Source organism: Balaenoptera acutorostrata, chromosome 1 (assembly GCF_949987535.1).
Source record: "Balaenoptera acutorostrata chromosome 1, mBalAcu1.1, whole genome shotgun sequence".
NCBI lineage: Eukaryota > Metazoa > Chordata > Mammalia > Artiodactyla > Balaenopteridae > Balaenoptera > Balaenoptera acutorostrata.
In genome coordinates, this window is record NC_080064.1 from 97,055,444 (window position 1) to 97,069,736 (window position 14,293).

At 60.0% G+C, this 14,293-nt stretch overlaps 1 protein-coding gene across 3 annotated transcripts; it reads left to right on the forward strand.

Moving 5' to 3' along the window:
* The first annotated feature begins 2,260 nt into the window (after nt 1-2,260).
* AMPD2 (adenosine monophosphate deaminase 2) lies at nt 2,261-13,383 on the forward strand. 3 transcript variants are annotated; one of them, XM_007169456.2, is made up of 18 exons: nt 2,261-2,400; nt 7,413-7,543; nt 7,761-7,891; nt 8,528-8,596; nt 8,686-8,797; nt 9,041-9,227; nt 9,459-9,600; nt 9,712-9,801; nt 10,056-10,185; nt 10,352-10,546; nt 10,635-10,766; nt 10,976-11,139; nt 11,376-11,502; nt 11,592-11,755; nt 12,053-12,173; nt 12,437-12,610; nt 12,794-12,904; nt 13,020-13,383. In XM_007169456.2, the coding sequence occupies exons 1-18, from the start codon at nt 2,391-2,393 to the stop codon at nt 13,227-13,229; spliced, it is 2,400 nt and encodes a 799-aa protein (XP_007169518.2). In that variant the 5' UTR covers nt 2,261-2,390; the 3' UTR covers nt 13,230-13,383. The 3 variants fall into 3 exon arrangements, with proteins under 3 accessions (XP_007169518.2, XP_007169519.2, XP_007169517.2); XM_007169457.3 differs by lacking the exon at nt 2,261-2,400 and adding an exon at nt 2,426-3,416; XM_007169455.3 differs by lacking the exons at nt 2,261-2,400; nt 7,413-7,543 and adding an exon at nt 2,426-3,416.
* The last annotated feature ends 910 nt before the right edge of the window (nt 13,384-14,293 follow it).

A 14,293-nucleotide genomic window follows, 5' to 3' on the forward strand; every position in this document is an offset into this window, starting at 1 on the left:
ATGCGTATATGTCACATAATTAGGGTCATACTGTATGTACAGATTTGTGCATCCATTTTTTTCACCTAACTTTACATTGTAAACATTTTCACCTTATTAAGAGATTCTTCAAGAACAATTTTTTTTTTTAAACTTTATTGTTAATATTTTATTTATTTATTTATTTATTTATGGCTGTGTTGGGTCTTCGTTTCTGTGTGAGGGCTTTCTCCAGTTGCGGCAAGCGGGGGCCATTCTTCATCGCGGTGCGCAGGCCTCTCACCATCGCGGCCTCTCCTGTTGCGGAGCACAGGCTCCAGACGCGCAGGCTCAGTAACTGTGGCCCACAGGCCCAGTCGCTCCGCGGCATGTGGGATCTTCCCAGACCAGGGCCCGAGCCCGTGTCCCCTGCATTGGCAGGCAGACTCTCAACCACTGCGCCACCAGGGAAGCCCAAGAACAATTTTTAATGGTTGTATTTCATTGTATGCATATGACCTAATTTAAACATTTTCCTATTGTTGGACCTTTAAGTTTCCAACCTTTCTATGTGATAAACATTGCAGTTATGAACAATTTTGTGCACATTTTTCTTGCAGCGCTTTTTAGAAGAACAATTTCCTGGAAGTGGAATTACTGGATCAGATAATATGAACCTTTTTAAGACTCTTGAGTAGACGTTGCCAAATGGCTTTCAGAAAGATTATATCAGTGTTTTTTACCACCACCAGTAGGATATGTGTGTGTCCCATCTCACTAAGTACCCCCTTGCCTGCTTTAGGATTTTTTTTTCCTTTAATCTTTGCTAATTTGATGGGTAAACATGGTATCTCCTTGTTCTCTTTTTAGTTTTATTGATTCTTTGTGAGGTGAACTTTTCCCCCCCATGTTTACAGAGGCCATGGTTTTTTGAGTTTGTCCAGGGTGAAGAGCAGTAAGTAGGCAGGGATCAATGGAGGCAACACCAGGTGCAGGTAGAGAATAGGGTTCAGGGTCCACAATCCAGTCTGGGTAGGAGGGGAGGAGGCAGAGCTCGGGAAGGAATTTGGTTGGGGTGGTGAGAACTGGGAGGAGCTGGACAAACAGCATTAGTACAACTGGGTGTGGGGGCAAAAGGCTCCCACAAGGTGGAGACACAGGAATAGACTAAGCTGCTAATACGTTTAATTATGTGCAGTGACGTTATAGGGCCTTTCTCCCACGGGTTTCTTTTAAGTAGGATTCTCTGCCACTTGGGAGTAGGGGTTCTGGTTGTGTGGGGTATCTGCAGTCCCCAAAATAGCCCAGCACCCCTTCTTTATAGACTGCAAGGTGAATCAACCTCTGAGAGTGTCAACAGGGGGCCAAGGCCAAAGCACAGTAATGATATTATGGAACATTAACTGAGTAGTAACTACAAGCCAGGCACTTAACTTATATTAGTTCATTTATCCTAACAACTACCATATAAAGTGGGGTCTCTTACACTCATTTTATAGAAGAAATAGAAGCACAGAGAAGTTAACATTCCCAGTGGCAGTCAGGAAGTAGGTGGAGTCTGGAATTGAACCACACTGGCTACAGAGCCTAAGCTGTTGACCAACAAATACAGAAATAAATGTGGGAAGGAGAGTCAGAATTGCAGGACACACCCTGCCTAGCTACGCCTGCCGGGAAGGACTTCTGCTAAAAGAGAACCCTGGCACAATAATAATAGCTATCTTTTATTGGGCACTGGCTTTGTGCCAGGTATCACGCAAAGGTGCTTAACGTTTCATCGTCACAATAACCCCTTTGAGTGAGGTACCGCGATTACCCCATCTCACTCTATTGGTGAGGAAGCTGACGCACAGAACTTCCCCAAGACGCTGCCGGGCGGATGCTGAGTGGCGGCTGTCCACGTGGCGCCGGGAAGAGGAAAAATGGCGGGGGCGGGGCCGGGCCGGCTTGGCGGGGGAGGGCCCGAGCAGGGGCGGGGCCACGGACCTGGCGGGGCCTGGGGCTGCGGAGAAGCGCGCCGGCGCTGGCGAGGTTTCGGTGGGGTTGCACCTGTTGCGTGACTCCCCCACGGTCCAGCTACCCGAGTCCGACCCGAATACCCAGAAAGTGTGGAGAGAAGCCCAGACGAGTTGCGGGTCCCGCTCTCTGGGGAGCACGTGGCCTGCCCGCCTCTGGAGTGCGGGGCTGGGGGTCGGGACGCCGGGGTCTACAAGGCCAGTGCAGCGGCCCAGGTCGGCAGGGGTCCGCCTCCCTACAGCCAGCAATTTTGAAAGACTGCCTTACTTCTCCCATCTCAGTGCCAGGGCAGGGGCCCTTGGAGTGACTTGCTGGGGTCTGGATCCCAGCCCTTCTCCCGTCCCTCGCGACCGGGCTTCCCGGCTTTGCAGACCCTGGAGAGCAGACTTCCCGGTACCCCTCAGGGCTCGGGCAGCATGGCCTCAGGTGAGTGTGTGCGCGTGCGAAGGAGGACAGGGTCTCTGGGACAGAGAAGTGCAGTGTCCAGGGTGACAAGAGGGTGGGCACAGCCTGCAGACCTACGGAAGGCGGACAGCTCCTCCCGGGGAGCGCCCGGAGAGCAGAGCCTGAGTGTGGAAAGACAGAAGGAAAAGTCAGAAGCCGCTGGGGTCTCTTTCCCAGACCCCAGAGAAGCCCCTGCCTCCTGGCCTCCCTGCCTTCCTAGAGGGTAGCTTCTTTGGGCAGTGGAATTTTCCCAAGACAGGCTCCTCCCTACTGGGCTGGGATTCTCGGTTCTACCCCATCCTCCCCGAGCTGGGCTACCCCTGGGGCTGGGGGTCAGACGAGGACAAAAGGGGACTCTGCCCCAGAGGGGCTGGATTTTCATGGAATCCGCTGGCCCTGAGAGGAAAGTGTTCTGAGCTTGGGGGAGCTTGCGCTGGATCCCTCTCTATTACTATTTTTTTTCTCCTTGGCTGGCTGGACCAGTTAGCCTGGACTTTGACTCTTTTGCTCCAGAGCCCTGGCAAGGGGCAAGGGGCAAGGGGCAAGGGGCTCGGGACTCCAGGCTCCTGAGGGCTTTGTGGAGTGCTGGGTCTGGCCCTTCTCCATCTTGTTTCCTCACTTCCACCCCCCAGGGGAAGTGAGGAAACAAGTGACACGACCATCCGTGTCACTCCAGGGACTGAGGAGAGGAAGGGAGGGGTAAAGGGGCAGGGATGGAGGCCCCCCCTCCTGAGGTTGCCTAGACAACATCAGAAATCATGGCTAGGGCCTCTTCCGCCTGCGGGGCCTCTGCTTCCTGCATCAGTCACTCCCGCTGGGGGCGGGGCGGAGGAAGGGGTTGGATGTGGCAGAGCCAGGCCCAGCTGGTGCGGCTCACACTCCCCCCGCCGTCTCTGCGGCCGGAGCCATGGCATCCTATTCATCTGGCCCCGGCAAATCCAAGGCCAAATATCCCTTTAAGAAGCGGGCCAGCCTGCAGGCTTCCTCTGCAGTACCAGGTGAGTGTGTGCTTCCTGGCCTCAGGCTTGCTCTGCCCCTACCTCTCGCCCAGGCCACTGGTACCCTCAGGAGGGGGGCTTCTCCTGCACCTTCTCTGCAGTGGTGCCCCTTGTCCCCTTCCCAGGGACAGCTGGCTTGGGAGGTGGTGTGGGGAGGGAGGTGGGGTGGAGGGTGACAGGGTTCTGTGTCGGGGATGCTGTCCTCTGTAACGAGGAGTGGGCGTGGGTGTGGGTGCAGCAAGAGTGTATTTGCACACGTGTCAGCGTGTGGATGTGCTAAGACTGTTTGCATGTGGAGTGTGTGTGAATGGAGTGGGGGATGTGTGGGACTGACTAGTTTGCAGACTGGCCACACTGCTGGTGGCTGTGCCTTTACCAGGCAGGCTCAGGCTGTCCTCTTGCAGTTAGTTACTCTTTCTAGGATCCTAGATCTTGAACCCCCTTACTGGGGGTCTGATGTTAGGGCACACTTATTGCCGCCCGGCATCCAGGGTCTAGGGGCTCAACTGTATCTATTGTTTGCAATTTGTTCATTCCTGATCTGTCTTGTGAGCTTCCTCAGAAGTATGGGGTGTCCTTGGGCTGGGCCCATGCGAGGGCTCAGGCTGGGGCCACTGCCAGCCTGCGTGTGCTCCTGCACCCTTTGGTTCGGCTCCCACTCCTGTAGGCATCTCTGCACCGTTTGGATCTGGCAGTGTGGTGCAGCTGTGCCCATCGCCCTGACGGCTCGGCTGCCTGGGTCCGTGCTTGCTGAGGGATAGCTACCTGCCGTCTGCTGCTCCCAGGCCTGTGGCTAAGGGAAGACCACCCCCACTTTGGTGACCAGGTCAAGCCAGTGCCCCCACCCCCGGAGCACCTCTCTGTACTTGTAGACTGATTTTGCTTATGCCTACCTCCTGGTTTTCTTATGCTACTGAAGATGCTGGCCTGAGTTCTGTATTGGCCTGAGGGTCTGTGTTCTCTGTGCCCAGGTCTGTGCCTCCAGAGGGTGTCCCCTGAGGCTAGATCTGTATACCTTGGGATGGTCACATGGTGGGAACATCTGATTCTTGGGGGTCAAAGCCTTGGGTACCTCTCTGCCTGCCGGGGCAGCCTTGGCAGTGAGTGAGGGGCTCTGGTCAAGTGGGTAGACAGGTTGGCAAGAATCTTGGAGTTGGTGGGAATGGCTGGGGAGTAGCCCCCTCTGGCTTTTGACCACCCCTCCCCACGCCTTTGTGTGTGTGTGTGCCTTGTGGGTGTGGGTGTGGTGCTGTGGCACAGACCCTGGGAGAAGGGACCAGCAGGCAGCTGGGTCTTCTAGACCTGCCCTCAGGAAGTGTGGAGGTTATTGCCTGTCTGTCACCTCCAGTGAACCCCGGCAGCCCTGTGTGGTGGCTTGGCAGGCTGGGGGGATGGCTCTGCATGCCAGAACCTGTCCTGGTCACGCCAGCATTTCTATGGAGACCCTGGGTCACCCTGCTAGGAGAGGTGGTTGAGATTAGGGCCTTTGACTCAGTTCTGCTGACCCGATACACACCAGCCCTGGAGGTCCGTGGTCAGCCTCTCTGGAGGGGGTTAGAAGTGGAGAGGAGCCATGTAGGGTCAGGGTTCCTGGGGGAAGCAAGGGCCTTAGGCTTTGTCTTAACACTCTGAGGGCAGAGCTGGTGTCCATCTTCCTTCCTCTTTCTGCTCTGCCCTCTTCCAAGTAAGAGACAGTGTTCCCACCCTGCCAATTCTGTTCTCTTCACACCCTCACTGCTCATTGCCTTGGCCTGCGCTGGGCCCAGAAGCTCCCCCCGCCCCCAGTGGGTGGGACTGCATGTGGGGAGTGTTTGGAGGGTCCCAGGAGTTCATAATCACAGATGATGGTACTTTCCAGAACACTTGCAGAGCCGTATCTCTGTGTACCTTATAGCAGCTGTGGCTAGGCAGGGCAGGACCCCTTATCACCCCATTATAGGCAGACTTGAAGCCTCCGGAAGGTAGAGACTTGCCAGTAATTGCGAACAGAGTCAGACTCAAGTCCTCCAAATTCTAGTCCCACTTCTGAACCTCTCCTCCTGGGCAGTCTGTCCCCGACGATAGGCTTGGACAGGGGCTGGAGGTCTAGGGGGCCATGAACCAGTCCCCTGGGCAACAGGGAAGCTCCGTAACTGGTCCCTTCCTGGACTGAGCCTCTACCCCAGCTGCCAGCCAGTTCCTCTCCCCAACAGGGGCCCTGTCTCTCCCAAGAGACCCTGTAGTCAGGGGCCCAGAGGGCAGTGGTGAGCAAAACAAGGCCATTGGGCAGAGGAAGCTGGCCTGGGGCTGTTGGGTGTGGAGGTGAGGAGGGCTGCTCGTCCCCTCCTACTCTTTGGCTAGCCAGGCCCTACACACTATCCCCTAGGGCACTGCATTTTAAGGAGGCTTGTCCCTTCCCTGCCAGCCTGCCCTGCCCATATCGGCCTGCCCTGCTCCTCCCCCTTGGGGGCCCCACTTTGGGCTGGGCCCTGGCACTGTAGAGGTTAAGGGCCTGTTCAGTTTGGGGGTTTCTCTTATCTCCCAACTCTGATACTCCTTCCCTTGATTTCTTTACTCCCCTGAGCTTCCCCAGCCCCCTGCTTGCCGTCATCCCAGGGTCTCCCCTGCATGCAGCTGCACTTGGTACAGCCCGTGCCGGCCCCTGAGCTGTCCTGGGGGACTGGCTGCAGCTCCACTCAGCAAACAGGCGGGCAAGGGGCACAGGGCTGCTGGCCGGCGCTGCCTGACTGCAGGTAGGGCCCAGGCAGGCACCAGGGCGAGGGGGGGCTAGGTCCTGGATCTGGGGCAGGCACCCCCTCTTCTTTTTGTCCAGCCTTAGGACAGGACTCTGGGGTATTGGGAAGTGGGCCCAGAGACTTCAAGGCATGCTGCCTGGTAGAGCCTCGAGTCCATCCTGAGCCACAGTGGAGAGGGAGAAGGAGGGTGCTGGAGGGGAGTACCCCCCACAGCTGACTGGGAGAGCTTCCTGCTGGGAGGGTGGGGCTGGGGAGCCCAGGGAGGGTCCTCTGGGGTGGGCTGGGAGCTCAGGCAGCCTCTCTAGACTATCAGCTTCAAGGCCTTTAGTGCCAGCCTCCTGTTGGAAGCTGAGGAATTCTTCCTTCCATGGAGAGAGACTCTGGCTTCTGCTACTCCCTTCCCCAGGGCCTCCGGCCCAGATCCTGGGGCCTCTGAGTGGCGCAGACTGTTTGTGGCAGCTCCCTTTGGAGGGGCAGCCAGCAGTGGGAGGGGCAGGCTGGGGCCAGGCCACATCTTGGCAGCCCTGGGGTCCTGGGGGAGAGGGCAGGCCTCCAGGGAGGAGGTAGGGTTCCTGCTGCCAACCAGGTCCTCCACTTCCTCTCTTCCTCTTCCCTTGAAGGCTGGTCCCCAGGTCAGAGCTGAGTGGCAGCTGTGGCTTCCCCAGGCTCTGTAGGTCTAGGGTATCAGCCGCAGACCCTGGCCCTTGAGAGGGGGATCTCCTGGTCCAGAGGCAGGTCTGATCCTGGACTGTCTGCCCTGGAAGCTGTGCACTTGGCATCGCTGGTGTGGCCTTAATGAGCGCCTGGAGACAGAGAGAGAGAGAGAGAGAGAGAGAGAGAGAGAGAGAGAGAGAGAGAGAGAGAGAGAGGGAGGGAGGGAGGGAGTGTGTGTGTGTGTGTGTGTGTGTGTGTGTGTGTGTGTACATGGACACGTGGGTGCCTGCCTGTAGCAGGTACTCACATGGAGGTTCTCTCATGGCCTGATGGGGTGGCCCCTAGTCCAGGATTCAGATTTTTCTTCCTGGGGTGAATGAATCCACTTATTCTAGGGGCAGACTCGTGGCCCCACCCATGAGCCTGGAATGGGTGAGGGGTCCCCGTGCCAGAATGCAGGTGAGGTCCACATGCGGGCTCACTCCTCAGCCTCTGAGGGGGGACTGGCCTCTCTCCGGGGCTGGCCTGGGGCAGGCAGGGGCCCAGGGCTTCCAGTGCACCCAGGCCCTGCCCTTCACCCTTTGACCCTGCATCACTGTCTCCACAGAGGCTCGGGGTGGGCTGGGGGCCCCTCCGCTGCAGTCTGCCCGATCCCTGCCAGGCCCTGCCCCCTGCCTCAAGCACTTCCCGCTCGACCTGCGCACGTCTATGGATGGCAAATGCAAGGAGATCGCCGAGGTATCGCCTGGCACCGCACCCTGTGTCCCCCCATCACTGCCGCCACGCCTAGTCTTTGCTCCCCTCACCCGTCCTCCACCTCACCTGTCCCTTTACTTCACGCTTGGCTGTGCCCTGATCCCCTAGCCTGTCCCAGGTACCCCCAGCTCCTGTGCCCTCACCCCATCCCCAGACCCTGCTGGCTAGGCCACACTGACCCTTCCTTTCCTCCCACCAGGAGCTGTTCAGCCGCTCCCTGGCTGAGAGCGAGCTCCGTAGCGCCCCGTACGAGTTCCCGGAGGAGAGCCCCATTGAGCAGCTGGAGGAGCGGCGGCAGCGCCTGGAGCGGCAGATCAGCCAGGATGTCAAGTAAGCCCCCAGGTTCAGAGCCAGACAGGCCGCCTCAAGGGGCAAGCCATGGGGTGGGGGGCACAGCCAGGCAGCCATGGGGTGGGGGGCACAGCCAGGCGGCCATGGGGTGAGGGGCACAGCCAGGCGGCCATGGGGTGGGGGGCACAGCCAGGCAGCCATGGGGTGGGGGGCACAGCCAGGCGGCCATGGGGTGGGGGGCACAGCCAGGCGGCCATGGGGTGGGGGGCACAGGAAGCGTGGGGTTGGGGGGAGGGACACAGGATAGTTTGCCCAGCATCCCTCTGTCTCCATCCAGACGCTTGCAGAGCCCCATCTCTCTACTCTTCCAACCAGTCCTCCCTCTGGGGCCCCCTGGGGAGGCGGCACAGAGCAGTGGTGTGAAGTGGCTTTGGAGTCAGGCTGCTGGGTTCTGGTTCCGTCTTCTACCCACCAGCGTGGCCTGGAACATGTTGCTTAACTTCTGGGTGTGCTTCCTCATCTCTGATGTGGGGCAAGAGCAGCACCCACGGCATAGTGTTCTACATCCCTGTGAGGACCACAGGTGACACCACATGCACGGCACCTAGTACAGTGCAGGGACCTGGGAGCAAGGGCCTCATCAGCTGCCTGACCTCTCACTCCTCCCACCTCTAGGCTGGAGCCGGACATCCTGCTTCGGGCCAAGCAAGATTTCCTGAAGACAGACAGTGACTTGGACCTCCAGTGAGGAGGGCAGAGGGGTGCGGGGGATGCAGGCCTGGGGCCTATCCCACTGCTGTCTCCAGCCCCTCCCTTGTACCCTCCACTTGTAGGCTCTACAAGGAGCAGCGTGAGGGGCAGGGCGACCGGGGCCTGTGGGAGCGAGATGTGGTGCTGGAGCGGGAATTTCAGCGGGTCACCATCTCTGGGGAGGAGAAGTGTGGGGTGAGTGTCCCCGTCCCCTGGATCCTGGTGGGCTTCCCGAGCCTGGGCAGCTGGGGGTAGAGGCCAGAGAGGGTGTTTCTCTTTCTTGAAGCTGGAGGGACAGAGGGTCTGGCTGGAAGCTAGTTGCTGTGCTGAGAGCAGAATGGTTTGAGAGTTTCTGGGGTCAAGGCCCAGGGAAGAGGTGAGAGTGAGCCGGGTCTGGGACTGGGACCAAGGAGAGTGATTCCATGTCCCCGTCTCCAGGTGCCATTCACAGACCTGCTGGACGCAGCCAAGAGCGTGGTGCGGGCACTCTTCATCCGGGAGAAGTACATGGCCCTGTCGCTGCAGAGCGTCTGCCCCACCACCCGCCGGTACCTGCAGCAGCTGGCCGAGAAGCCCCTGGAGACACGGACCTATGAGCAGGGCCCGGACACCCCTGTGTCCGCTGGTGGGACCCCCCATCCCTGTCCTACTCCAAGTGCCCTGGTATCCCAGGCTCCCTGAGCTTGGTGCCTAGGAACCTCAACCTGCCTGCTTCTTCCCACACCCGAGTTCATTCCAGCCTCTTGGCATGCAGGGGTGGAGGCAGGGGCAGGAGCTGTCCTGCTGGGGCTCTGGGCCACGCAGTGGGTGGCATGGAAGAGGCCTGGCCCTGACTCCACCCTTCTCACCCCTGCAGATGCCCCAGTGCACCCCCCTGCGCTGGAGCAGCACCCGTATGAGCACTGTGAGCCAAGCACCATGCCTGGGGACCTGGGCTTGGGTCTGCGTGTGGTGCAGGGTGTGGTTCACGTCTACACCCGCAGGGAACCCGATGAGCAGTAAGAGGGGCGTGGGGCATGCTGGGGGGAAGCTGTGGCGGGCTGCATCGGCTCGGGAGGGCCCACAGGGCCTGGCTTGCTCTCCTCACTCAAGCTCTCCCTACACACCAGCTGCTCAGAGGTGGAGCTGCCGTACCCTGACCTGCAGGAATTTGTGGCAGATGTCAATGTGCTGATGGCTCTGATTATCAATGGCCCCATGTGAGTCTGTGCCCGTCCCAGACACTCGGCTCCCCTCCCAGCCCAGATTCTACCAGCCCCAGCCCTGCCCCAGACACTTGTCACCCAGTCTCCCACCCCTTCAGTCACTGAGTCCTAGATTTTCCCGTCATCTGCTGCCCCCTTGGCAGCCTCAGGCCTGCACCTTCCTGCTTCCTCCCTCTGCTCTGCCACCCAGGCCCTCCCAGGTGCTTCCTTGCGGGTCTGAGCCCCTGCCTGCTTCTCCTTCTGCCCAGAAAGTCATTCTGTTACCGTCGGCTGCAGTACCTGAGCTCCAAGTTCCAGATGCATGTGCTGCTCAACGAGATGAAGGAGCTGGCCGCCCAGAAGAAGGTGCCACACCGAGATTTCTACAACATCCGCAAGGTGGGCCCTCACCCCCAAGCCGGACCCTGCACCTCTGCCCAGCCTCCCCCTCCAGGGCCTGGGTCCCCACCCAGCATCCAGTTTGAAGAGTCCTCTGCCATCCTACCGCCCAGGCTCCGGACTGTCCTGGCCTCCCATGGACTCAGCAGTCCCCGTTCCCCCCCAGGTGGACACACACATCCATGCCTCGTCCTGCATGAACCAGAAGCATCTGCTGCGCTTCATCAAACGGGCGATGAAGCGGCACCTGGAGGAGATCGTGCACGTGGAGCAGGGTCGCGAGCAGACGCTGCGGGAGGTCTTCGAGAGCATGAATCTCACTGCCTACGACCTGAGTGTGGACACGCTCGATGTGCACGCGGTCCGTCCCAGTGGTACAGGGGCTGAGGGGCTGGACCAGTGTGCGGGCCAGGGGTCAGGGGTGACTTGGGCCTGCCCTCCTCCCCCAGGACAGGAACACCTTCCATCGCTTTGACAAGTTCAATGCCAAATATAACCCTATTGGGGAGTCTGTCCTCCGAGAGATCTTCATCAAGACCGACAACAGGGTTTCTGGGAAGTACTTTGCTCACATCATCAAGGTAGGGAGGAGGGGCTGCCAGGGCCCACGTACAGGGAGGGGCAGCGTCGGCCTGGGGCAGCCCTCCCTGACTGGGTAGCTGGGGGCTTGCATGGGTGGGTGGGGAGGGTGAGTGAGAGGCATGAAGGGGTCTGACTGAGCACACCTGGTGGGCACGAAGACAGGGACGGGTGAGAAGCCTGAGGGTGACAGTTGCCTCGCACATCCCAGGAGGTGATGTCGGACCTGGAGGAGAGCAAATACCAGAACGCGGAGCTGCGGCTCTCCATTTACGGGCGCTCAAGGGACGAGTGGGACAAGCTGGCGCGCTGGGCCGTCATGCACCGCGTACACTCTCCCAACGTGCGCTGGCTCGTGCAGGTGCCCCGCCTCTTGTGAGTGTGCCTTGGAGTGGGAGGGAATGTGGGGGGCAGAGGTCAAGAGGCCAGGGCCTCCTCCTGCCCTCCTGGGATGGCTGACCCTCCCCTATCCCAGCCGAGCCCTCAGAACAGGAGGGACTCCCTGGTCCACTCACGGTCTGTCCCGCCCGGCCCACCCAACATGGCGCAAAAGTGCTTCTGTGATTCTGCCCTGACCTACACATACCTGTGTGCATTCGTCTCGCCTGCAGTGACGTGTACCGTACCAAGGGCCAGCTGGCCAACTTCCAGGAGATGCTGGAGAACATCTTCCTGCCATTGTTCGAGGCCACCATCCACCCTGCCAGCCACCCGGAGCTGCACCTCTTCTTGGAGCATGTGAGGGCGTGGCCCAGGGCTGGGTATGGGGGGGACACTGCCTCAGGCCCGGCTGCGGCTCTGGACCTGACCCCAGTGTCCTGTGCCAGGTGGACGGCTTTGACAGCGTGGATGATGAGTCCAAGCCTGAGAACCACATCTTCAACCTGGAGAGCCCCCTCCCCGAGGCTTGGGTGGAGGAGGACAACCCACCGTATGCCTACTACTTGTACTACACCTTCGTCAACATGGCCATGCTGAACCACCTGCGCAGGTGCCTGCCCCTGGGCTCCGCTGGTGCCGTGTCTCTGCCTGCCCTGCCGGCTCTCAGCCAGCAGGCCTTACTCTGGGCCTGCCGTGGGCTGGGGCCACCAGATCTCTGACCCACCTCTTGGCCCCAGTCTTAGATCGGATGGGTTCTCTGCCCTCGGGACTCTGTGGCTCAGCCCTCGCAGCCAAGAATCTACCCCTGCCCCCTGGTCCTAGGCCCACAAAGTCACTGGGTGGGGGGGGGGCTCAGGAGCCCAGGCGAGCCAGGCTTGGGACCTGACGCTGTCTTCACGCCCCCCAGGCAAAGGGGCTTCCACACGTTTGTGCTGAGACCGCACTGTGGAGAGGCCGGGCCCATCCACCATCTGGTGTCGGCCTTCATGCTGGCTGAGAACATCTCGCATGGGCTGCTTCTGCGCAAGGTCAGGCTCTGCACCCCAGCCTCCCCTCCCAGTGGTTCCCCTCCTCCCAGCCCTTCAAGCCTCTTCAGCAACTGGTCCTCCTCCCCAGCTTGGACCCCAGCCTCCACACTGAGGCCCCAACTTGGAGTCTGGCTGTAACTGACCCTCTGCAACTCAGGCCCAGCCTGGACTGCCCCCTGTCCCCCACTGTGACCTGTAACCCCCCAGAACCAGGTGTCCTCCCCAGCCTGGAGGACAGCCTGCCCTCCCTGTTGCCTGCCCAGGCCCCGGTCCTGCAGTACCTGTATTACTTGGCCCAGATTGGCATCGCCATGTCCCCGCTCAGCAACAACAGCCTCTTCCTCAGCTACCACCGGAACCCACTACCTGAGTACCTGTCCCGCGGCCTCATGGTCTCACTGTCCACCGACGATCCCCTGCAGTTCCACTTCACCAAGGTCAGCACACGGCGGGCAGCCCGGTTGGCGGGTGTCCTGGGACACGAAGGCCACCAGGACAGGGCAGGTCTCGGGGCTGGTGCTGCCCTCTGCTGGTGGAGTGCAGCATGCCTCGTGGCAAGTCCGTGGGAGGGGCGGGTGGCAGGCCCCGTCCACCTGCCTGAGGGAACCTGGCTTGTGCAGGAGCCACTGATGGAGGAGTACAGCATCGCCACCCAGGTGTGGAAGCTCAGCTCCTGCGACATGTGCGAGCTGGCACGCAACAGTGTGCTCATGAGTGGCTTCTCCCACAAGGTACTGCGCCCCCTTGGCATCCCCTCTCCTCCCCTGCTCTGCATTTTGGGAAGGTCCTGGGGGTCCTGGCCCCTCAGAGCTGGCTGCAGCCCTGCCCATTATCCTGCCCCTTCAGGTGAAGAGCCACTGGCTGGGACCCAACTATACCAAGGAGGGCCCCGAGGGCAATGACATCCGCCGCACCAATGTGCCGGACATCCGTGTGGGCTACCGCCATGAGACCCTGTGCCAGGAGCTGGCGCTCATCACGCAGGCCGTGCAGAGCGAGATGCTGGAGACCATCCCGGAGGAGGCGGGCATCACCATGAGCCCAGGGCCTCAGTGAGCCTGGCCCACACAGTGCCCCCGCGTCTCGGCACCTTGACCACGTTCTGTCCTCAGACCCCTCCCACCCTGTTGTGGTCTCTGCATGTGTCTGTTCTTCTTTGTTCTGTCCTGCATGTCTCTACCTGTATCTGTGCCACCCAGGGAAAATGGTGCCCAGGGAAAATGGTGCCCAGGAGCCGCTTTACCCTTGTCTTGGCTCAGGTGGCACCCGATGGCCCAGGTTTGAGGTCTGCCCTACTGGTGGACCTGTCCCAGGATCCTCTGAAGGCTGGCTGTCCTGCGGGCATCTGAGTGTCCACAGAGCCAGGGATGGTTGTGGCCGTCTGGCCCCTCTGGCCCTTGGGGTCCTGGCTTGGGCAAATTTGAGCTTTGGCTGGGGCTGGAGTTTGGGCCTCCGTCTTGCTTATGTGGCTGGGGGGCAGTCAGGTGTGGCCTGTACACGTATGTTGTGGGCACGGGCTGCCAGGGATCTGCAGCAGGTAGAATTGGCTGAGTCACAGCCCTGGCTGCCTGGGCTCAGGCCCCGGAGGTGCTGGACCACCACCTCCGCCAAGTCACTGCCCAACAGCTTTCACCGTCCTTCCTCTGGTCCATGTGCTCCCCTGGTGTCAGCTTCCTGTGCCTCTGTGGGAGGGGGCAGCTGCCCTGTGCTGTGTCTGGGGCCATTGCAGCGGGAGGGTCCTGGATCTGCCACCAGCCCTGAGGGAAGTATCCCTACTGTGGTCCCCAGAGTTTTGACCAGACCTGGATCCCACCTGGTCTCCTGTGTTGTGTTCTGGACCGAGGCCTTTGCTATGAAGTGCAGTGTTTCATACAATCCCATCTTTCCTAGTGCATGACAAATAAAGATTATTTAAGTAATGAGGCAGGTGGGGTCTCTGTTGGGAGAGGGAGAGCCGTGGTGGACGGTGGCTGAGGTCGGGTCCAGGAGCACTGTGGATGGAGATACAGCAAATTCTGAGGGGAGTGACTGGGCTTGACTGAGTGTGTTTATGCATGTGGAAACTGACAAAGGAAGCGGGGTGGGAGGAGAGGCCCACCGGGGGCCTGTCTGCTGCCCCT